The 24,180-nt window shown below is 42.3% G+C and overlaps 1 protein-coding gene across 2 annotated transcripts in view; it reads left to right on the top strand.

Moving 5' to 3' along the window:
- Positions 1–24,180, top strand: part of PCLO (piccolo presynaptic cytomatrix protein) — a 519,980-nt gene that overhangs the window by 344,575 nt on the left and 151,225 nt on the right. For both annotated transcript variants that reach the window (XM_039518832.1, XM_039518825.1), the window contains exon 9: positions 9,627–9,708. In XM_039518832.1, the coding sequence (XP_039374766.1) occupies positions 9,627–9,708 (82 nt within the window). The remainder of the gene's footprint in view (positions 1–9,626; positions 9,709–24,180) is intronic.

Below are 24,180 nucleotides of genomic sequence, written 5' to 3'. Positions count from 1 at the left end.
GGACAAATATTCATGGGAACAGAAAAAGAAGAAAAGTGCAACCACAGCTGAAGAGAATTCAGTTTTAAATCGGTGTGAATGTTTGTGGAACTCTCTTTTTTTATAATAAGTGCTAGGTAGATTATTTCTTTGCTTTGGTTACATTTGGTTGCAATTTCTCTCTTTTTTTCAATTTAAATTCAGGCCATGATTTTCAAAAAATGGCTAGTGACTTCAGCTTCCTAACTTGTGACATTTTTAAGAGTCTGATTTTCACAAATAGCTGAGCAACCACCCTCTGACAATCAGGCCCTTTAAATATTTCTCGCTGATCTCAAACTGGCAATATGGATGTTTGCAGAAGCTGTGGTAGCCTGCTTGTACCCAAGCTGATGAGAGAGAAATGTCTGGCTTCACTCATCCAGTACAAATTCTCACTCTTCTCTGTCTTAAAAAAATGCAAATATTTTATGATCCCACCTACCATACTAAAATACTGTAAGTGTCCTGCTTCGTGTCTATGAGTGACCTTTAGCACAGCCCGGATGCTTTTGGAGCAGGAATTTTGTGCAGCCTACTGTCAACCTAAAAGTCCTCAGTTGCCATGGATTTGTTATGATACGGCACAGTGAATTAATCGGATACTATTCTAGTAATATTACAGTACATCAGTTTCCACAGCAACATTCCTGGTGTTACTTAACATTCTTAAATATAATGAAATCACAGTGAAGCTTAGGATCATAACAGCTAGTGTCTTCCAGTACAGAAATCTGGGCTGCTTACCCGACGATGGCAAACGTACTTTTTAAATCCACTGAGTATTTGACCGGCAGCATCACCTTGGTTTCTCTCATTGATCCCACCCACTCCCTAGTCCCACTCTCTGCAGCAGCAACCTGCTGATTCTCTACCAGTGGATTAGAAACTTCAGCCAAACACCAGGTCCAAGCTCCTATTACTATTGTTTATCATGCATTATTTATATAGCTCTAGAAAGTGTGCTAAGTATAAGAAGACAGAACCCTAGCAGGCAGCTATTCTTTAAGTGATGATAGCAGGTTAATTCCTGATCCAAAGCCTGTTGAAGTCAAAAGAAATCCTCCCCTTGACTTCAATGGGCTTTGGATACATCATGGACTTTAGTACATAGGTAATTTAGAAAAGCACGTAGGCAAGAGAACATATCACGAAGGCTGAGAAAATAGGAAAAGGAGGGAGTAGAAACAATAGGAAAATATGGGAAGGGAATACAGCCACAGCAATTGAAAGAACTGTTGTCCTGGAGAAAGGCCTATTTACTCCTGTATTTGTTGTTAGTTCTCTCTCTGTCTCTGTTTTAAGTATTAGGTTGCCGAAGCTAGCACTGATAGCACCAGTGTTGTTTACGGGTGCATAGCAAGGCAAATGCAATCAGTTTGGAGAAGCAATTTGAAGGGAGCGGTTACTTTGTGCTCTGGAAGAGGGAGGACTAGCTAAAGAGTGTGGGGGCAGGGAGGATAGAGAGGAGAATATAGGAGTAGGCAGCCTGTAAAAAGCCACAGAACAATGACTCGGAGAAGGAGAAAAAGGATGGGTTAAGGCGAGAAAAGTAGGTAAAGGGTGGAGCGTTTGAGAATAGAACTTTCTCATTCCAGAACTGGCCTTTGTAAGCCCAAAACAACAACGAAAGTTAGTGCCATCCTGGTTTCTGTCAGCAAGTCTTTCCTCAGGTACGAAGGCCAATATAGAAAAAGAATGATGCAGTCAGATTTTCATTTTGGACACACATGCAAACATAAACATGTGCAAACACATTCCCCCCAACCCTTACCCCTAATATATCAGTGATAGTCTAATGGTAATAAAAAGTTCTAGAGTATCCAAAATTGCAGTGATAATCACTTAGGGATAGGCTTTTCTCCTCATATACTTTCTGATCAGGTCAGAAAGATGAGGATGGTTTTCCTCGCTGCATTTTGGCATTTCACTCATGCTGGAATGAGAACATAAGAATAGCCATACTGTATCAGACCAATGATCTTTTTAGCCCAGTATCCTGTCTTCCAACAGTGGCCAGTATCAGATGCTTCAGAGGGAAGGAACAGAACAGAGCAAGTATCAAGTGATCCATCCCCTTTCATCCAGTCCCACCTTCTGGCAGTCAGAAGTTTAGTACACACAGAGCATAGGATTGCATCCCTGACTGTCTTGATTAATAGCCATTGTTGGACCTATCCTCCATGAATTTTTTATTTTTTTTTAGCACAGTTATAGTTTGGGCCTTCAGCATCCCCAGCAATAAGTTCCACAGGTGCATTGTGTGAAGAAGTACTTCCTTATGTTTATTTTTAAGCTGCTGTCTCTTAATTTCATTGTGTGAACCCTAATTCTTGTGTTACATAAAGGGTAAATAACATTTCCTTATTCACGTACTCCACATCATTCATGATTTTACAGACCTCCACCATATCTTAGTCATCTCTTCTCTAAAATGACCAGTCCCAGTCTTTTTAATCTCTCCTTATGTGGAAGCTGTTCCATATCCCTAATTATTTTTGTTGCCTTTCTCTGTACCTTTTCCAATTCTAATATAGTTTTTTGAGATGGGGCCACCTGAACTGCATGCAGTATTCAAAGTGTGGCATGCCATGGATTTATTCAGTGGCATTATGATATTTTTTGTCTATCCCTTTTCCAATGATTCCTAATAGTGGTGCCCATTGAGCAGATGTTTCCAGACAGCCATCCATGATTACTCCAAGATTCTTTGAGTGGTAACAGCTAATTTAGACTCCATCATTTTGTGTTCATTTGTATGTAAAATGCAGAATGGCTGAGGTGTTGAAGTTCAGTTAATGGTTAGAGTGATGTTTCAGGTAAATTATTTTGTCTGAGCTGATCCCCTCCCCCTTTCTGGTACATATATTTACTGAAACCCCTTAAGATGATAAATATGTTAAATGTATCAGAGAAAGTAATGAGAAATCAGTTATCTAAGCACTCAGTCACAGAAGAAAAGGGCCAGTGCTCTGTAGTACCAGGCAAGAGACATTTCAAATGTTGACCTCTCAATTTCCATGTGATACCAGCACTTCAAAGGTCATTAGTTCAGCTGCCTGGGGAATATCTGTTGTATGTTGCTCCATGGGCTAATCCAGCTCCCTTAGAAGACTATGAAATACACATATTGATTTAAATGACAGTTGGATCAAATGCTTTTGGAGCAGCATTGCTGGGCTGAAATGTCCAGCCCTCTTCACCTGAAAGAATGGTGGCTCTGACATGGGCCCTCAAGGGTGAAGGGATTATGGTATTGGTGATAGCAGGCTCCATGAAACACACAAAATAGTCAATGCTTGTTCCATAGTGATAGCTACTGCTTAATTTAGACTCAAGACATTTCACTTTTTTTGGTAAATTGCCCTTGAATTTCTTTCTTTTAAAATTCCCTGGAAATCTGATGACAAATTTACCATGATTCATTTTAAAATCTCATCATCAACCCACCCATAAGATGAATCATCAGCAACCACTGCATTGTAGGCCAAGATATTTCCTTTACATTATTTGGCAAACAATTACTGATCTTCTCCATCACCCAGCTATATTGAACATGCTGAAAGAATACATAACGTGTTGACATTTCCTCTCTGACTACTTAGTGATATTTTTTACCCTTACCTGGCCTGCTCTCATGAACGGGACAGGAGACTTTGTGAGCTTGTATTCTTGGAGTTCTTCACAATTCTGCCTTTGTAAAACTTTCACATCAGGGGACTCCTCTGAAATTGACAATAGCAGCTTAAGGCCTTTTCCGAGATCTATTGAAGTCAAAGGAGGCACATAGCTGTTTGCATGGAGAACCTATGGCTGGTCTTCTGTAGTCTGTTGATACCGTCACTTCTGCCATATACAGCCTCTGAATCCCCACTCAGAGGTTTCACATCACAGAGGGGAAAAGAGAAACGTAATGTAGATAGGGCCAGAGTTAACTTACCTGTTAAAGTCCCAGACAGATGCTTTTTCAGGGTTAGACAAAACCCTAAGTTACAGTAAAACCTCAGGGTTACAACACCAGAATTACAAACAAGCGGTCAACCACACACCTCAGTTGGAACTGGAAAAGTACGCAATCAGGCAGTAGCAGAGACCAACTGCCCCCTCCCCCAAAAAAATACAGAACTGTGTTAAACATAAACTAAAAAAAATAAGGAAAAAGTTAAAAAAAAAAGAATTGACTAGGTAAGGAAACTCTTTCAGTGCTTGTTTCATTTAAATTAAGATGGTTAAAAGCCTCATTTTTCTTCTGCCTAGAAAAGCTTAAAGGCTATATTAAGTCAATGTTCAAGTGTAAACTTTTGAAAAAACAACCTGAATGTTTTGTTCAGAGATACGAACACTTCAGAGTTACAAACAACCGCTATTCCCGAATGTTCTAGTATTTTACTTAGTAGTAAGAGGTGTTATAGAAATGGCATGCTGCCTGTGCTGCTTCTCCCACATCTGATTGGTGAGATGAACGGGCTGATGTGACCTTTAGTTTGCCAATGGCTTGATCATACATACATGACTCAGACAGAACTTCTGTTGAAGGCAATAGTTCTTAACAGAAGAGGGGGTCGCCAGAGCTAATCACAATTCCAGGCTTACCCTCATTGAGCACAAAGACTATGCAAGTTTAGAGCCACTGGCCTTTCTGAAGTGAATGGTGCAAAATGAGGGGCCATGATCCTGGTCCAATCCTGCATTATCCAGTGGAGATGGCTCTGCACAGAATGGCACATGTCCCCTTTCAAAGTGTGTTGCAATGGCAGCATTCCCACTGTGAGCTCTTACCTCTGCACTGCATCAAAGAAGACCATTGGCGTATGTGTCACAGTCAGGCTTTGGGATTCAGGGCACAGGATCTGGCCCAAACTTTCAAGGTAGGGAAGAGGTGTGACATCATTAAAAAGTGAGCTCACTGAAGCTTCACAGGACTGATCCAAAGCCCATTGATTTCAATGGAAAGACTCTCAAAGACTTTAGATGAGGCCTCCAGAGCAGCATTACTGGATATGCAGCACCAAGGAGAGAAACTCCTGTTGCCTGTCCTGTCCTCTGCACTATAGAATCTCCTGATTCTTGTGTCTCCCAGTAAACCTAATCTTCATACAGAGAAGTGCCTGGGCATGATATGTCACTGGCGGTGGAAAAACAGATGTCATAACTAAAATGATTCCCATGTCACAATTCGAAAGAGCCCCAGCAAATTTACCCACCGTTCCCCGCTGTTTAACAGCATAAAGATGATTCACTCTTCAGAGAGACTTCAGCTGACTAATAACATGAAACATGTGACCAATGCTGGAGGAAACACTTCAGTCTCATTTAGTTTTTCATTTAACTCACTGGTTTAGAAACCGCAGGGGCCTGCTGAGTAATGTGCTGAAAAATGTGACCTGAGTCCAATGTCTGCTTAAAATCTGAGGGTTGTGCATTGGAGTGCAGACTGTAAGGGTGAAATTAAACTGTGGAGGTCACTGCAGTGTCAGCTGTGAACTGGGAGGATTTTGAGTGGAGTGGCCTACACCTCCTTCAATGCTGTGAAAAGGATCTTTGTAGCTGTTGTGTTGATCCATTGACCCCAATACCGCATCTGACTGGCATGGTGGGACTGCAGGTTCAGCCCTACGACCTAGTTCTAGGTTTGGAGGGTGCAGATTTGCTCCACACATGCACTCTGTTCGTATAAACAACCGGCTTTTCCTCTCACGTTGGCCAGATTTACACTGGCATGTGGAGTCACACCTCATTTATGCCAGAGTAACTCAGAGGCAAATCAGATCTGAAGCCCCAACATTCAGGCTTTATGCAGGTGGAATGGAGTTCACCCTAAATGAATTACCAGAACAGAATGTGTGAACAAATGACAATCTTACCATGATTGTGTTCTACATTGTTTGTAATAGATCAGGGGTAGGCAACCAGGGCTCTCTAAGATGCGCTGCAGCGCGTGCGCGCCGCGCGCGCCCGCCCTTCCCGGTGTCCGCTGCCGTGGTGGTCTGGTCGGCGCGCCCGCATGCAGGTCGATCGGAGCCCGGACGATCGCCGCAGGAGTGGGACGGGCCGCGCGCATGCGCCTGCGGCCGCTCGCCGTCCGGTCCTGCCGCGGTCATCCTACGCGGTGAGCCGCCCGGTCCAGCAGGCGCCGCCGACGCAGCGCTCGCGCAGGCGTCATGGTCAGCCCCCCCACCGCCGCCAGGCCCAGCCGCGAGCTGCGGCCGGCGAAGCGGAAGGTGCCCAGCCCCCCCGCCCTCCCGGCTGGGACGCCCTCACATTTTTTGCGCCCTAGGCACCAGCTTGTTTTCCCTGTAGGCAACCTATGGCACGTGTGCTGATTTTCAGTGGCACTCACACTGCCCGGGTCCTAGCCACTGGTCCAGGAGGCTCTGCATTTTAATTTAAATTTAAATGAAGCTTCTTAAACATTTTAAAAAAAGTATTTACTTTGCATACAACAATAGTTTAGTTATATATTATAGACTTATAGAAAGAGACCGTCTAAAAATGTTAATATGTATTACTGGCACGCAAAACCTTAAATTAGGGTGAATTAATGAAGACTCGGCACACCACTTCTGAAAGGTTGCCGACCCCTGTAATAGATGAATATACTTTATATAAATGCATCTGAGTGACTGGTGGATGTAAAAACACCCCTAATGATCAGAGATGACATAACCATTCCCACTAGCATTACCTATTTTCAGCAACATTTTTTTGCCATTCATTTTTCTGCCTCTTTCCTCTCAGCTCTGACACATACTGTTCTGCAGCTAACACTCTAATATGATCTTCAGTTTAAGCACTCTTCCCCACCAACAGTAAAGGAGAATATGAAGACCTGGATTCCAATAAGTTCTGATACTTTTATTCATAAGCATATTTATTACCAAGATTTACACTTATCATAAAAGTCTGGAAGTGTAAGTCATGAGAGCAACAGACTATGTGAGTGCTGGTCTATTTTTTCTGATGTGCCTGCCACTGAGACATGCAATTCGGTGGTGTACATTTTGGGGATTATTATATATTCAGAAAATAAAGATAAAATAAAATATATTGGAATTTGCAGTTTATAGGCCAGAACCTCACCTGTGATAAATTGACATAACTCTGTTGCTAAAAATGGAGCTATGTTGATTTATCCTAATGATTTATCCCAGAGCTAAAAATTTGCCCCAATGTGCTTATAGCACTTCTTTGACTATTACTTTACCTTATTTTTTTTAATACTCCAGTGGATATATACCTATAAAATGATTCAGTGTAGCTTTCAGACAATATAATTACAGTTAACCAACTTCTGTAAGATTTCAAATAGATTATTTTAATAAGAATTATACTTGCTATATTTTGCTAATAATATTAATTAAAACCAAGATTCTGATCACTTCTGTTCATTAAAATCCCATAGTACTTTGAGCAACAGTAGACATGGTAGATCCTGGTGTCTTGGCAAAATTCCAGTTTCAGTAAGTAGCTTCTGCATACAGTACCAGCCGTCAGGTTTGACTTGTTCTGTAGTGCTCATGTGCACTGTTAAACTCATGGGCTACCCCTTAATTAGCTTTTATTTAAAAATCTGATTTCACAGCCCATTTTACGAGGTAAACCAGGATAAAGTAACTTGTACAAGACTGTTCCCACTGAAATCAAAGGTAATTTGGTTACTTACTTCAATGGGGACAGTAGTTCAATTCTGTAGAGGTAAGACAGTCTAAACTAGGATAGGAGGTAAGATCTAGTTTTCCTTCTTACCTCTGCTACTGACCTTCTGGGTGAATTTGGGCATGTCACATCACCTCTCTGTTTCGCCTCCCACCTTGTGTGTGTTGTGTATTTAGATTATAAACTCTTTGGGGCAGTTACTCTTTGTGCTGGTAAAGTATCTAGTACAATGGCTGTTGAAGTCTCTACATGCTACTTTAACCGAGGACCTTTCTATTACTCAGTTGTCTAGGCTATACCAAACTTTCCCTTTTCAATTTGTACGAACAAGGGTCACATTTAAAATGTCTGCTAGCTCAAATGATTCTACTAATTTGAGAGAGATTCTTTATACTTAATATGAGGAATACTAATAAAACTAATAATATCCTCAAAGCAGTAGACACTTCTGAAGGGTGACCACCGTAAATGGATATAATAACTGAGTAAATATGAAACTAGAATAGCAGTTTATCTCAGAAATCTTCAAAAGAAATCAAGATGAAATCTCATTGCACGCCTCACATAATTTGAATATGATCATAATCACTTACTGAAGAAAGACAAAAGAGGGTTGTTGTGACTCAATCATCAAATTAAATCAGAGGCAGTGAGGTCCAGGGGAGAAGGTACCAATAGTTTATTGTTATTAAATAAACTACTGAAACTGCATTACTGCTTATATGCTGACCCACTGTGATATGATCATCTGCTTTTAGAATTCTTGTCTAACCCAAGAATATGTGAGCCCGACAGGAAATCCATTGCAAACAGATTTGTCATTCTGAGATACAGCTGCAAAACAGTTTCCTAACTCCATCTTTTATACTTCAGCTCACAAGGAAGTGGCTTAAACTCCACATGTGTAATTGGTGCCCATAGAAAATAAAAGGCAGGGAGATTGTGCATTCTGCTCTAACATTGAAAGATGCAAGTGGGGGACAAGTTGGGGTGAAAGTGTCATAGGCATAGTCGTGCATCAGTCTTTCCACATGGACCCTTTCAGCAGGGACAGACAGAAAGCATCTGTAACCCTCGGGTCAGTGTATGTTTCATGTCCCTCTCAGTGCCCGGTCCACAGGGGCTATGGATCTGTAACAGCTGGCAGCTTGAGAACATAGCACTGTAGCACAAGCTGTAGAGACTCATGCTTTCAGCTCTGGGGATCCGTGCTGTCAGCCAAAATGGCAATTGTCACACATCTTCATATAAAAGTTTTAGGCTGGGATTTTCAAAGGAACTTTAAATCTTGACAGTAATTGGAGGTTAGGCATCTTTCTTTGAAAACACCGGCCTTAAAGAATTAACTAATGCGATTAAAGAAGGAGTCTGAGGTTCAGGCAAGAGAGGAAATAAAATACATGCTTATAGATGAGACAAAAAAAGAGTAAGAGCCCCTATCTGACTATATAACTAGGGTGAGGGGTATGTTAGCAATGCCTAAGATGGGGAGAGATTCATTCAGAATGTGTATTTTTGGTGAGACCAAAGCAATACCTCATGGACCTTTTATACATCTATCCACACCTTCATCTTAGGCCCCTGTTTGCATTCCAGCCCTCTCCTTATGCATTACACAAATCCCATAGTCAAAGGATCAACAGTCACACTGCTTTATGGCACCCATTAGGGGATGCAATAGAACAAAGCAGACAATTTCAAGTCTCAAGGAAAATAAACAAAAACTAAAGCCAGCCTTAAAATGACTCCAGTAATATGGAAGTAATGCCCAAACAATTTGTGGGTTAAAACTCTGGGGAATGATTGAACAAGGATGAGATATGATTGTCAAATATCCCAAAACCAGATATATGATTCATAGGAGCGTTGGTTGTATGACTGGCTTTTTTAAGTTGTTATTAAAATGGACATGCTTTACATTTTTTATGACATGCATGTTTTATGTTCCGCAGATAAATGGGAAGCCTCTTCAGTACATTTTCCCTCATGCAAGACTCAAACTACTGAGAGACCCAAAGGATCACACTGTATCAGGTAAAAATAATAAAATCCAAACAAAATTTACACCTGGTTTTATTAGAATGCTTATTAAGTAGCATGCACGTGGTTTGCGGTGCTAACGATGGTTGCTCAGTCCTGTGCAGCAGGAAATGTACTGCTCATCGTACATGTTTTTAGTGATAACAGAAAACAGTGACCTACCAAAAGGGCCATGGGACTTTGTTAAAAATAGATAAATTACTGTAAACAGTTTGATACTGAAAACACATAAGCAACTTGGCTATATTAGTGAGACATATCCAGAGGCTGTATGTCTGTCACTCTCTATATGTCTGTCCTCTTCATACGAGTCCGGTGGCACCTTATATACTAACAGATGTATTGGAGCATAAGCTTTCATGGGTGAATACCCACTTCATCAGACGCATGCTGCAGGACTCTTTGTTGCTTTTTACAGATCCAGACTAACACGGCTACCCCTCTGATACTCTACCCCATATGACAATCTCCTATAGAATTTAATAGGGATGAAGCCATTAAGGATCTAAAGAAATTGAATAGGCTTGTGTAAAAGTTCAGAACTTTCAGAATTTCATGAAGTATTCAGGCCTTTCTATAGAGTTTCTGGAACTACCCTAGAGAAGCAGTATAATTCTTTTTAAAATTATATCAGTTTAAAAACCTATAGAAAAGTTATTGCTTTCTGTTATAGTCTATAGAAACTTTTCTCCCTCGTCATCCCGTCACGTGTGTGTGTGTGTGTGTGTGGTGAGAGTGAAAGAGATCAGCTGAGAGCAGATATGTGTTATTTTGTATCCTATTACATGTTCTACGGCTGGTGAATCAGGACCAGTGCTGCAGTACAATTCTTCTATGTCAAAGTGTAAAACACCCTATATATCAAGATCTAATAGGTGCTAGGTCTGTTTGTTGTTTTTTCAGAATTGCACATTTTTAAATAAGAGAGTGTATTGATTAGGAATTAAGTGTTTTTCCGTGGAGATACACGCGATTTATATTCTGCCAGTGGTGTGTAATTTAGGCTTTTGTGGTTTTGTTGCAGAAAAATCAGACTTTCTTTTAACTACTATTGAAATTTCTAATAGCATATGTCAAAATCCACTTCTGTCTAGAAGTAATTGCTTGTTGCCGACCACTGGTTTCCCTCCAGCATTTAATTGGAAGTAGCATTGCTATATATTGCTTTCCCAGCATTTAATTTTGTTGCATTGCTATATATTGCTTTCCCAGCATTTTTGGCCGAAAATCTCAATTATTTTTTCACATCCTCCTCCTGTCTTTCAGGCATGTAAACAAGTGGGACACTCCCATGTGCCCCCTTGTGTCTGGGGTGCCTCTGTACTACTGTGATTTGTAGCCTCCCTCTTCCAGGCCCTTTTAAACAGACTCGACACATTTGCTCATCCAATCACCACCCTTATTGGGCCTGGCTTCATTCAGACAAATAAACTCAAAAAGCAAAACTCGAAGTCCCCAAAGTCCATCCCAGGGCACAACTTTTACCTCAGAGCCTGGTGTTCACAGGGTCCTTTTATCAGTTCTTAGGTAGGGTGACCAGACAGCAAGTGTGAAAAATCGGGACAGGGGGTGGCGGGTATATAGGAGCCTATATAAGAAAAATACCTAAAAATCGGGACTGTCCCTATAAAATCGGGACATCTGGTCAGCCTATTAGGAGGTGCCCCATTCTAGGGTTTGGTTTGCCTCTGCCTTCTCAGAGCTGACTCTCTTACAGACATCCCAGGGTCAGCTCCCGCTTCGAGAACTGCCTCAGGCTCTTCTAAGGAATCAGCTGCTCAAAGTTCCCTCCCTGGTCCAGGTATTTCTGGTTGGCTCCTTTAGCAAGTCTGCTCCAAGGTTCAAGTCTCCTGCTGGCAGCTCTTTCGCTCCCTTTGCTCTTTCACAAGGCATTACAGCAGTTTTCTCTCTGTGTACTCCCTTGGCATTAATTCTACAAAATAGATATTGCACCCACTAATTAATTTCAAATACGTAGCTCTCCCGCTGTCCCAGACTACAGAGTTTAAAAAGATAGTTCATACCCTTTGTATAGCCCTGGGCTCCTGAAGTCAATTGGAGTTACTTGTAATCCTCCTGGGGATTTCTTGCCCTGCAGGGAAATGAATAATGCTGAGATCCAAGCTGTTCTCTTCCTGCAGACCAGGTGGAATTATAGCTGCATGAAACTAGTTACCTTGTGGTTTTATTTTGCAGTGGGCCTGATTCTCTCACCGCTGTTGTGTGCTGTTATTTACACTTCTGCACACGGAGTGTAAACTGCTGCTGCCTAACCTGAATCCTCCATTGGCTCACACCCACTGTGAGCAGCATTTCACACCCACTGTGCACAAATGTAAATCACCATGCAGGATGAGAAAGGATGGAAAATCATGCCTTGTATATTTAATTCCCCTTCACCTTCTGATACTCTCACTGTAAACGGTTATTTTTCTCAGGCTCCTCTTCAACCACTGTGTGCACTTGTCATTCACAAGAGAAATCACCACTGAGAATGGTACAACTTGCCTATGGGAATCAGTAGCCTCCAATCTAAAAATATTTGTGTGTATTGTACATGGGCTCATGGGCTTCTTATTGGTGCGTTAGCACAAGCAGGCGGAGTTCCTGGAATGGTGGTACAGGTATAAACAACAGAGCAACGTGAATGTATTACTGGAAGAGAATTCAGAGGTATCTCTCCTGGTGCTGCCAGTGCCTACGGGTACACAATAGCTTCACTTTCTCCCTCGGGCTGGAAGAATACACCCTAAAGTTCCTCCCAGTTACTTCCTGACACTCTGGGAGAAGCTATAGTCTTTACATGTGGCACAGAGACCTAGCCACCATAACTGGGGCTAGATTTTCAGAATAGTTCAGCATGTTAGGTGAACACTTCATGCCTTTTGAAAATCTATTCATCAGTGTCACGCTGGGAGCGGCTGGCTTCTGAGATTCCTTGAGAATGCAGCCTGATGAAGGATTGCTGTCCCTGAGTTACATCTACTGGGAAATTGAGCATAATGTGGTAGAAAGGCTAAGATCCCAAACAGAGAAAAGGGGAGAGCAGTGACTATTGTATATAGTCCCTCCTATCCCCAGAGATGTCTGGGGCACTGCCACTCCACAGGGTTGAGGATAGGATGGCATGGAGCTATGGAGCCTGCTGACTTGTTAAATGATGGGTTTCAAGTGGAAATTTACTTATTGCTGCTTGGAGCAGAAGATATTCTCTTCTCTCTCCCCTCCTTCCCCCCAGTGATTTCTGTCTCCCTTGCACATCAGGTAGGTTGCAAATGCAGGAGGATGGTAGTTAGCCAAAGGCAGGACAGCTGCTGTCATGGAGGAAGTAGGCAGGAAAACATTTGAAGGCTTGGGATTTGCATATTTCATTCCTCACATATCTTTGAGGTAAATGGAATTTTGGGTCCCCTTTGCATGCCAGCCTTCCCTCGCCCTGCTCTTCTGAGGAGAAAAGCTGGTAGAAATGCTGCAAATGTAAACATGCAGAGTTTTCTGCTGGGTATTTTTTTATCTTGGGTGGTCTCTCCCAGGAGCCACATTCCCCAGCTCCTATTTGCTATTATAAAAATGAGTTGTTTGACCAACCAATACCAATGAACTGCAGGTGACTAGTTCTAGTTATCCAAACAGTGAATGAAGCTGTTTATATAAAACCAGAGGCAGAGGAGATCTTAGAAAGATTTATACGGTGCCAGATCATGTAAAATTGTAATAATTAACTAATACATATCTTAGAAATCCCACGAGCCCCACCACAGCAGAGGTGGCACAGCAGCAAGATAATTGAATGATCCCCATATATAATATGGCATCTCCTCATTTAAAAAACAACAAAAACAAAGCAGAGATGTCAGAATATTCAGCCAGTCAGATGATGTGATCAGCTAAATTTGTAAGCTATTTGGGGCAGAGATGTTCAGTTATTATACGTTTGTACAGTGCCTAGCACAACGGAGCGGTGACTCAGTTGAAGCTAATAGAGGATATAAATGTTAAATATTAACAGTATCAGATCTGTTTAAATCCTTTTCAAACAGTCTAGAGTGACCCTGCATACCTAGCACACAGTCTTTTTTTAAAGTGAAAGCAGACAATACAACAGTCACATTACTTCCAGAGTTGAGGGCCTGTCAGGCCTATGCCTTAGGCTGTCTTGGTGCACACCCAAAAGTTTCCCTCAGATTTTGTCAGGAGAGTGAGGTGCTGAAGGCAGGGGCATGCCATCTCTGTCTGCAAGGCATGCACTCCATGGCCTTTCTGTGCCTGAGTGGTTATATGTTGTCCAACTGGAGGGCTGTGGACTGGATCCAGCTCCCAGAATGGTTCCGTCTGGCCTTCATGAAGGATGCCATTTTGTAGAACAAAATGGCATCTTCCACAGAGCGTGACCTTGTACACACCACATATGCACAGAGGATGCCATTTTGGACTGCCTAAGGCCTACAAGGGAGTTGTTGCATGCCTTACTAAAACTGGCACAGCATGCCGTTGGCTGATGGAATGAAGGACTGGACCCCTAACGATCAATTAGTTTTCAGTCCTGTGAGATGCTACTAAGATCGGCGTGTGACTGATCTGTGGGAAAACTGAATGGATCTTACCAAACTGCCCCTCTTTTTCTGTATCATGCACCATCCCCTAGAGCTCTCAGCTCTTCTCTGTAGTTCAGGAAGATTTATAATACAAAATGTCCTCAATGCATTTGCCAAAGCCCAGCAAGTGGCCTTTTACTGTTAGGCCTGACTAAATTGCCGAAGGGCTTTGTCTCTAAAGTTTCGTTAATAGTTTTCAATACATTTGGAAGGAATTGGCATCGTTGTGCAGCTCAGATGCCAAAGCAATGATGGCAGTGATCAGGGAATGATAATGTAGCAGCGTTTAATGATCCAGAAGCACACTGCTTGTTTTCACTCAAAGTCTACTTGTCTCTTATGGGTCCTTGGCCACAGCCAGCAAGAGAGTTCTTTTTAGCATGCCAGCATCTTCCCCTCTGGTGTTTGAAACGGAGTGGTTACAGCTGGAATAAAAGATGGCAGGGGTGGCTGCCTGAGATCATAAGGGTGCTGACAGTAGCTGCTGCAAATGTTGCAAGAGGGACACACACACCTTGTCTTCCTCCTCCTGATCGCAAGACCCTTTCTCATGCAGGGTGAAGGCTCAGCATGGCAGGAAATCTCAATAGCTCTCCATGTCCGGCTGCATCCAAGTATGGTTAGCCCATGGCTGCAGCATATTATCATGTGGGACTGAATTACAGTGCTACAGGCAATGCTCCTTTCCCAAATGTACGGTGTCAAGATGTCATCTTTCCAGTTCTGTCCCTGCTGGGCAAAAAGCACCTGTTAGCTGCAAGGCTGTCTGTGCTGCAGAACACCCTCCCTGCTGCCCCTTCGTGTGCAGGCAGAGCAGCGGTACCGGGAGGAGTCTGCACTGAATATGCTAGTTAGGTTCTGGGCAGAGGCTAGGCCTCTGGACTGTCACTTCTGCAGATCTAGTGTTCAAGAAACCATACACAGGAGGGGCTGGGCTGACATGTCTGCAAAGAGGCTTCAGAGGTGCTTCAAACCCTACCCATAGTTTGATGGGTTAATTTCTCTCTCCTCCCCCACCCCCGCCATCAAAATCAGACGTAATACCCAGGCCGAGCAAATTTACTGGGCATTTGTTCAGAGGGATGGGGGTGGATTTAACACAATTTTCATGTATCAAGCCTACATTGCTAGTCTTTCGTCCTAGTGCATATATTTGGAGTTATTTCAGCTTCAAGTCAGTTCTGACAACAAAACCATAGATTAAAGTGCAGACATGCAGTGAACATAAGGAACTATTACCAGTCAGATAATAAGTGCATAGAACACAGGTACAGTCCAGGTTTAGCCTGGGGTGGCGGCCATGAAGATAAGGGAATGGGATATAACTTGTTCCCGATGCTTCACCCAGAGCTGGTGCTAGCCCACTGGGGGCCCTAAGCAGGAATATTTCTCTCCTCCCCATACTAAAAAAGCGAATAGGGCACCCCCTTGAGCTGCTCAAAGCCCTAAGCAATTGCTTAGTCTGCTTATGCCTAATGCTGGTTTTGAGTTCACCCTTCATGTAGGGGCAGCTGTCTCAATCCTGGAGTGTATGTGGGGTGCTCCTGCTTCCATGGGCCCAATACCCTGGAGACTGGAGATGATCCTTCCTACAAGAAGTGCCCTGCCCTTCCCCAGAGACCAGCACACAAGCGCTCCCTGATCACGCACACGGACACACCCAGGTGCGGCGAGGGGTTTACCCCTAAACATTGATGATTCCAGCTAATGGACCTCTTCCCCTTCTGAGGGAACTGAAAAGCAAGTAAACCTGAGGGGAACGGAAGGGTATACAGATTATGTGGCCAGGATCATCCTGTGGGATTCGCCATTGCAAGCAGTGAGGGAAGGTGGGGCTGGGTCACTTAATGAACGTAGGTAGAGGATGAAGATGTTTGTTATGTTACTTAACGCACTGCTAGAAAGTGCTCAGATACTACAGTGGTAGCGCAGCATGAGAACTATATAGAATAGAATAGAAAACAAATCTGGTTTCATGTCTGTGCAGCTAAGTCTTCAAATTGTGTTGTCCATCAAGAAGATATGTCTATCCTGCATCATAGATTCGAAGCCATAAGGGACGATTGGGACCATTCTGATCACCTTTATAATACAGGCCATTGATCTTTTCTGAGTTGATTCCTGTTTGAACTAGAGCATATGAAATGTATGTAGCTGTTTAATGGGCTTCTAAATTTATTTGTAAATGGATGAGCATGAAGCTTATTTGATTAAATAAGCTAAGGATACACTGTGGCAGTTAGTCTGAGTTGTGCTCACTGCTCGGCACTTATGAAAATCAGGCCAGTCTGGAATAAGTGGTTGTTGGTTTTTTTGTTTTTTTTCCCCCCAAGATTCCCTAACGGCTAGTGGGGAGAACCCCTAATGTTGCTGTTTCTAACACTGCGTTAGCATGACACTGTATTTTTAGCATGGATGAATAGCAGTTGAGGAATGGCCACTGAGTGAGGTTCTTGTGCAACAGCTCACAGATCAATACTTACTGTGAAATCCTTAGGCAGAATTAAAAGAAAAATAGATTCTCAGTCCTAAATCTAGTCCTGAATTGTTAAGGACACTAGGACAAAGACAGCCCTCATTTATGCCCATGCAGCCTCAGTGAGTTAAATTAAGTTGCACGGGAGTAACTGAGGGCTGAATTGGAGAGGCAGGGGGATAATATATCTATATCTTAATAGTCATTATACAGTGTAAATTAGTTAGATGTCACCTTTCTGGGTAAACAAGCAACATGTTTATGCATGTAAGTGTTTACCTAGAAATATTTTATAGGCTTTTATTCCATGTCTGTGATTACCTCTCTAAATAGCTCTTTATTCTGAATTCCCTAAAAAGTGTTTTAAAAAGTAAGTTCCACTGACATCATTCAGCAGCTTAATAGCCTGTGTACTTTCCTCTTTTAGAACATGATCATCTCTTGAGTGTGTGCCATAGTGTGTGGGGATTTTTTGAGAAGAGAATATACCCTTTATCCTTGAAGGTTCATGCCTGGTATCTTACAAACTGGACTGGAGAAGACATTGGAAAAATAAAGCAGGAGGGTGGAAGGCAGATTCCCACAGAGAAGAAAGTGAAGTTAAAATTTTAGGCACATGTGAGTGATATGAGTACACAAAGCTTGTCGAGAATATTAGGGAAAATTAGAAACCCAGGATATGCTGAGGTAAGTTTGCACTTCTCAGATAAGCTCTTAAACTATCATAACTACCACAAGAGAAGGCAGCATGCCATCTTCCCTTACTTATACAGAGACTATCAAAAAAGTACAGTGTGCAGCTTTGGTTTAATAATTTGTCTCATCCATTCATGTCTCCAGTTACTAAGTATGATTCATGGAAGTGCTCTAAGAGCATGTTCTGGGGGTATGAAGTTTATATATGCAGACATGCTAGCACAGTCAAATGATATTTAAAGAACTGGCTGTCACATGAGATCACAGAGCTCTTTACTATGAGGTGCTGAAAACCTATTACAACTGGGTGCACCTTCCAGGAGTGAGCCCTTTATAATGATCTAAGAACAATTGCCTTCAGTGTTTGTCTGTGGATGGATAAGGTAGTAGTAGTAGCCTGGGTGCCTTATTTGACAAGTACAATGCTAATTCTGCCTTTCCTGAGCTTCTATGGTTTTAAACTCTAATATTCTTGACAGGTAATAGGCACTTAACTCACCCATGCACTCTTGCCACCTTAATGCCACTTCAGCTAAGGTTTTTCTGTGGAAATTTCCTTAGTCTTCAAAAAATACAGTCGTATGATCTGCTGTAGAAAATTTGTTTTACTGCAAACTTTAAGAGATCCACAAGAAGGGAGGTCAAGCTGACCTTAGGAAGTTTTTCTTTTTATGTGGCATCTCCATTACTGGAGATTTGCAGCCATGGTAGCCCATTCTGTATGATCCTCTGCTAAACTCATTGTGAAGGAATAGTCCTCTTCATCCACTCAGGATACCACATCCTCCATCCAAGATTTTCTTTTTTTGCCTCATGTTCTTCTACCATCAACTGTCTTTGGAACATGGATCACCCATTGAACTGCTTCAAATGAAGTTCAAGGTGGGGAAAATCAAGCCTGATGGCGCAAGCTGGACATGCAAAGACTGAGATGCCCTAAATCGGGGTAGGCAACCTATGGCACGGTGGCCGAAGGCGGCACGCGAGCTGATTTTCAGTGGCACTCACACTGCCTGGGTCCTGGCCACTGGTCCAGGGGGCTCTGCATTTTAATTTAATTTTTTAAATGAAGCTTCTTAAACATTTTAAAAACCGTATTTACTTTACATACAACAATAGTTCAGTTATATATTATAGACTTATAGAAAGAGACCTTCTAAAAACATTAAAATGTATTACCGGCACCCGAAACCTTAAATCCGAGTGAATAAATGAAGACTCAGCACACCACTCCTGAAAGGTTGCCGGCCCCTGCCCTAAATCAATGGCCGCTGAAAAGAACAGTTATTTGTATTGTAGTGGCACCTAGCAGCCCCATTCATGGACCAGGACTCCATTGTGCTAGGGCAGGGATCAGCAACCTTTGGCACATGGCCCATCAGGGAAATCTGCTGGCGGGCTGGGCCGATTTGTTTACCTGCAGCGTCCGCAGGTTCGTCCGATCGCAGCTCCCACTAGCCACGGTTCAGCATTCCAGGCCAATGGGGGCTGCGGGAAGTGGCGGCCAGCACATCCCTCGGCTCATGCAATCAGCCGAGACTGCAGATGCTGTAGGTAAACAAATCCTCCCGGCCCGCCAGCGGATTTCCCTGACAGGCCGCGTGCCAAAGGTTGCTGATCCCTGTGCTCGTGGCTGTACAAGCACAGAACGAAAGGACTGTCCCTGTTCCAAAGAACTTGTCTTGTTCTTCTCTAAAGCTGCATAGGCTAACGTGGTCTAGTAGATAGAGCCTGGACTGGAACTGGGCTCTGTTCATAGCTCTGCTGATGGCCAGTTGTGTGACCTTTGGCAAATCATTTTAATCCCGCTCTGTGCCTCAGTTTCCCCATCTGTAAAATTGGGATAATGATACTGATTGCCTTTGTAAGGTGCTTTGAAATGTACTGTTGAAAAGCCACATACAATAGCTAGATATTATTATTCAAAGTTTGGAAGATGCATAAATAGGTGGTATGGACTGAGAAGTCTAATGAAAAAGCCAGGAGGTTAAGATAAGCAAAACAGAACAATGACTGGCATGTTGGGCTCTTTTGCTCTTCCTAAAAGTTCTTATTTTGTTACTTACTAGAAGTCCAGCTGGGTGATGGCTGAGGAGGCAATTACAAGTGGGTTTAATATAGGTCATCTTTCCAGAAAGGACTGGCATTTTTGTCAATTTCTTTTTTGCTCTCTGTAGAAAAATAATACTATGACACAGTTATTTGGCTAGCAAAGGGTACAGTGTTTAAATGAACCAAACTGTGTGGGGAAAATAATTGACTTTCTTCCTTGTCAGAAGAAATTGTACGTTAGGGGCTCATTTTGCCAAACAGCAAACTGAATAGCAAATTAGCATGCATGTAACTCATATTATGTTTTTCTTCCGCAGGAGTCAGGTTATTACAATAGCTGTTCATTTTGTGCACGAGAGAAATCAAGTGAATACATTACAAATGAATATCCAGTCCCATGAGATGTTTTTCTGACTCAGTTAAAAAAAAGCCTTTGTCAACATTCTCTTTACAATATGGAAAAATTCTTAATCGTCTTAAAACCTTTTCTTTTAGGGCAGACCTAGTGGGTGGAACAGACAACTCAGGAGGAAGGGAACTGGTTACTTACAGTCACCAGTTCAAAACCAGCTTAGGTTAATAATGACTGAAAGGGTTTACCAGCCTCGATCAATAATGGCTGGATGCTGGCATATGTGAAACGAATGGAAGGTCTCAGTCCAGTTCTGTGGACAGATTTCCATTTCACATAATTGCTGCAACACCACAAACCTAACCAGCATCCCAGAATTGAATATGTATGGGAAACAAACTGTCAAATCACCTCGTCATCCTTCCAGTGGGATGGCCTGAGGGTAGCTTGAAGTAGTGCTGCCCACTGTTCTGCAAGTGAACAACACACTTCTGTCAGTTCAGCAACTTCCCCAAGCAATTACCAATAAATTATTAAAAGATGAATAACTGGAATTACAGGGTTTCTCCACCCTAGCTCCTGTCTAAAATTCAAGTTCATTTTCTAATGCTTTTCAGAGAACTATGAGTCATAATGTAGTTCCTCAGAATATGAACCACTCCCACTGAACAGCCTATGGGAAGGAAAGGAAGCGCATGGAATTTCCTACAGATTCCTCCATGCAGAGGAATGCTTCCCACTACGGAAGAACCAGGGGTTTAACTTCCAAGCCTAACAGAGTCCCAAGATTTTCCTTGGTCTTGAGAAATTCACCCGTGGCGCAGGGACATCCATGCCAAATCATTATGCTTCTACACTGCACTGTGTGTAGGGGATCCACAGCAAAGTTAGTACAGCCTCAGGCAGGATCAGCTTTCCTGCACATTCTTCACAGAGTTAGTTTGGAACGATGCACATCCCCCATGAGTGGATCCCCTGGTCCCATGAAGGTGGCTGGCAGGTGACATACATTCTGCATGATCCAAGATGTCAGGGTGGTCCATTCACAAAAGCCGCCCTCTGCATGCTGATCAGAAGCATGTGCTCTGGTTCAGTTTATTAGACAAAGTTGATTAGCTGAACAGAAAAAATTGAATCATAGTTATGAATGACCTTCGTCTACAGAACATTAACCACAATTATATGAATTTGTGACACAAGAACGTGATATGCTACTAAGCCTAGGTGCACAGAGTCTTAGGCCATATCTACACTAGCAAGCTTACAGCGGCACAGCTGTATTGATCCAGCTGTGCTGCTGTAAGAGCGCTTGTGGAGCTGTGTTATGCCAATGGCAGAGAACTCTCCTGTTGACATAATAAAAGCAGCTCAACGAGTAGCAGTAGCTATGTCGGCGGGAGAGAGTCTGTGCACACGAACGCTTATGCCAGCAAAACTTACGTTGCTCAGGAGGTGGGATGTTTATACCCCTGAGCGACAAATGATTTGCCAATATAAGTGCTAGTATAGACATGGCCTTAGTTAAGAGGGCTCTATTGCACTCAGGGGCAAAATTTCGAGTCTATACTCAGTATTTTCTCAGGCAAGACTCCCACTGAGTTCACAGGTCAACGTTCTGCCTGAATAAAAACCAAGGGAAGATCTCAGGATTTGGCCCAATATGCAGCAAGATTTTGTAAATTATATGGTGGTTCTTTCCCATTCAGCAGAGCTTGGAGTAAGATGCACTGTACTGGAGCATCACAAAATATGCCTGATATAAACATGCAGGTATTGACAGAATACACTGGACATGTCTTGATGTACAAAAAGGCTGTGAGCTATATAAATCTTTCTCGTAATCATGATTTTCATGTATAAGTCACAGAAAACACCAATACACAAATATTCTACCTTTTCCCCTCTATGGGAAGGACATTTGTAAAAAAGCTTGACTTAAAGTAACTACTGTAACATTCTGCATGATCCAAGGTGGCGGGGTGGTCCATTCACAAAAGCCGCCCTCTGCCTGCTGATCAGAAGCATGCATCCGACGAAGTGGGTATTCACCCACGAAAGCTCATGCTCCAAAACGTCTGTTAGTCTATAAGGTGCCACAGGACTCTTTGCTGCTTTTACAGATCCAGACTAACACGGCTACCCCTCTGGTACTGTAACATTAAATGTGTAATAAAGAATTATTTTTATAGGGAAGCCATGAACGTTTGGCTAACATGTTCGCTGAGCAGACTAATGTCTGTCTTTAATAGTAGATGTGTCTTACCTAAGAATCCTAAAAGATCTATGGTGCTTGATTATTATTTTGGTCTTGGAGTGAGTTGAGATGGTCTCTGGTACTTTCCCATATTAGCTTGGAAAGTAGTTTTCCAAAATAGATAGAGGGCGTTGAACAAATGGACATGTGATTTTATTACCTCATTTGATGGAACCTAAACTCCACTCTGTTGAAAAGTGTAAATCTAAAGCTATGTTTGTGACTTCTGACTAAACTGCTTTAGAAGCTAGAGACAGAATATATTTTAAATGTGGTTGGATATTGGGCTGTAAGATATTAGGGTTAGATATTCCCCTTAACAAAGAAAGGGGAGGGGAAGAGGAGAGACCAGAACAAGCAAAGAAAAGTGAAAATGAATGGAGAAGGATAAAGATTAGTTGTTGCAGGTTGCACTAATGGCAATACAGCAGACCAAATATTCTTGATTGCTGTTGCTTGGAGCAGGGGCTAAGAGTGCTTTATATAGATATGAATTTAAGAGCCTACCTTTAGGCATCAAGGCCTGATAATGTTGTCTATAGATATTTATTGAACCTATTAACAATCTCTAGGTGCTAACAAAAGGCTCGTTTGGGTTGCATCATATAGACAATAGTGAGGGGTGGAGCAAAGGTGCACTGCCAAAATGGGAACACAGGAGGCACTGTGTGTCCAGGGCTCCCTGCTTGCACTGAGATAGTAGAGTAATTCATGGCATGTCTTCTTCCAGTGCAGCCACACCCTACACTATACAACGAGCCAGCACTGGCATGTGGTTGGACTGAGCTGTGGCTCCATCTACCCTCTATCTCTCCCCATCCATGCTCTGTCCAGTTTCACCAAGGGGGAGGCATCTTCGACACTGCCCTTGCACTCCCCCAAACATCATGGTTGTGACTCAGGATCGTGTATGAAATGAAGAGAGGCATGTTTCTAACTCCCTTCTCCTCAGTATGGCTGTGTTAAACAAGGGAATAATATAACCCCCAATGTGTGGGGGTTTTAAAAGTCACATGGGCTATATCAATGTCTTTTAAATAGACAGAATCCAAACCTTTTAGCGATTCACAGGTCAAAGGCAAACCATTAAATTTTACTTGAAAATTGGTTATCAGTCAATGAAATTCTTTAAGCCAGGTGTAATGTGCTTCCTGAAAGAAACACTGCTTAATAAGCAGGCTGCTGAATTCTGAACTGTGACAGTTTTTTAATAGTTTCTAATGTGTAGCCCCATGTAGAAGTACTCTGTGATCCTTCCAAGTATTTGTCAAATCAGCATGGGCCATAGCCGTAGCTGGTGTAAATCAGTGTTGCTCCACTGAAGTCAATGGACCAGCTGAGGATCTGACCCTATGAATATCATATGGTTTAATGGTCTATGGCCAGAAAAATGGGAGAACTGAACAGATTTAATCTGGTTTCGAGGAAACATCTTCATGTAGCTAATTTAGTTTATAAAAAGCTTCAAACTCATTCTCCAGAGCACAAGCTTGAAAACATTTGGCAATCCAGCACAGGTTTTAAAAGTCACATTAGCTAGAGTATACCACAGACTGTAAATTAAAAAAAAATACAAATTGCTTGTTTTTATTACATTTGCAGCACCGGAACTGATTTTTTTTCCTTGTGCGATCTGTCTGCACTTTATCCTGACCTGTTATCCAAAGATACTCATCATGTCACTGTCATGTTGTTTTATTGCTGTTTATGATATCAAATGCAGAAAGCTAGAAAGATTCTTTGCAAGGAAAACTAGTCTGAACACTTCGTAGCAGAGAAGTTTGAATGTTTTCTGTGGTTGATCACTTTAATTCAGAAATGTGTCCTGTGTCATGATGTAAAATTCCTTCAGCATGTAAAGGGTTACCAGGATCCTACCTAACCTGCTGAGCAGTGCACCCACCTTATGAAAATCAGGTCCTTTCTCAAGCAGTGTGCCCAAGATCACTAATTGCATTTGAAAATCTTGACCTAAGGATCAAAAATCCTGAAGTGAGGGAAGATTGATCCCATATAGATACTTATCTACTACTGACACAGT

This window comes from Mauremys reevesii, linkage group 1 (assembly GCF_016161935.1).
Source record: "Mauremys reevesii isolate NIE-2019 linkage group 1, ASM1616193v1, whole genome shotgun sequence".
Classification (NCBI taxonomy): domain Eukaryota; kingdom Metazoa; phylum Chordata; order Testudines; family Geoemydidae; genus Mauremys; species Mauremys reevesii.
Note: the sequence above shows the minus strand (reverse complement) of the source record. Positions and strands in the feature narration are given on the sequence as shown.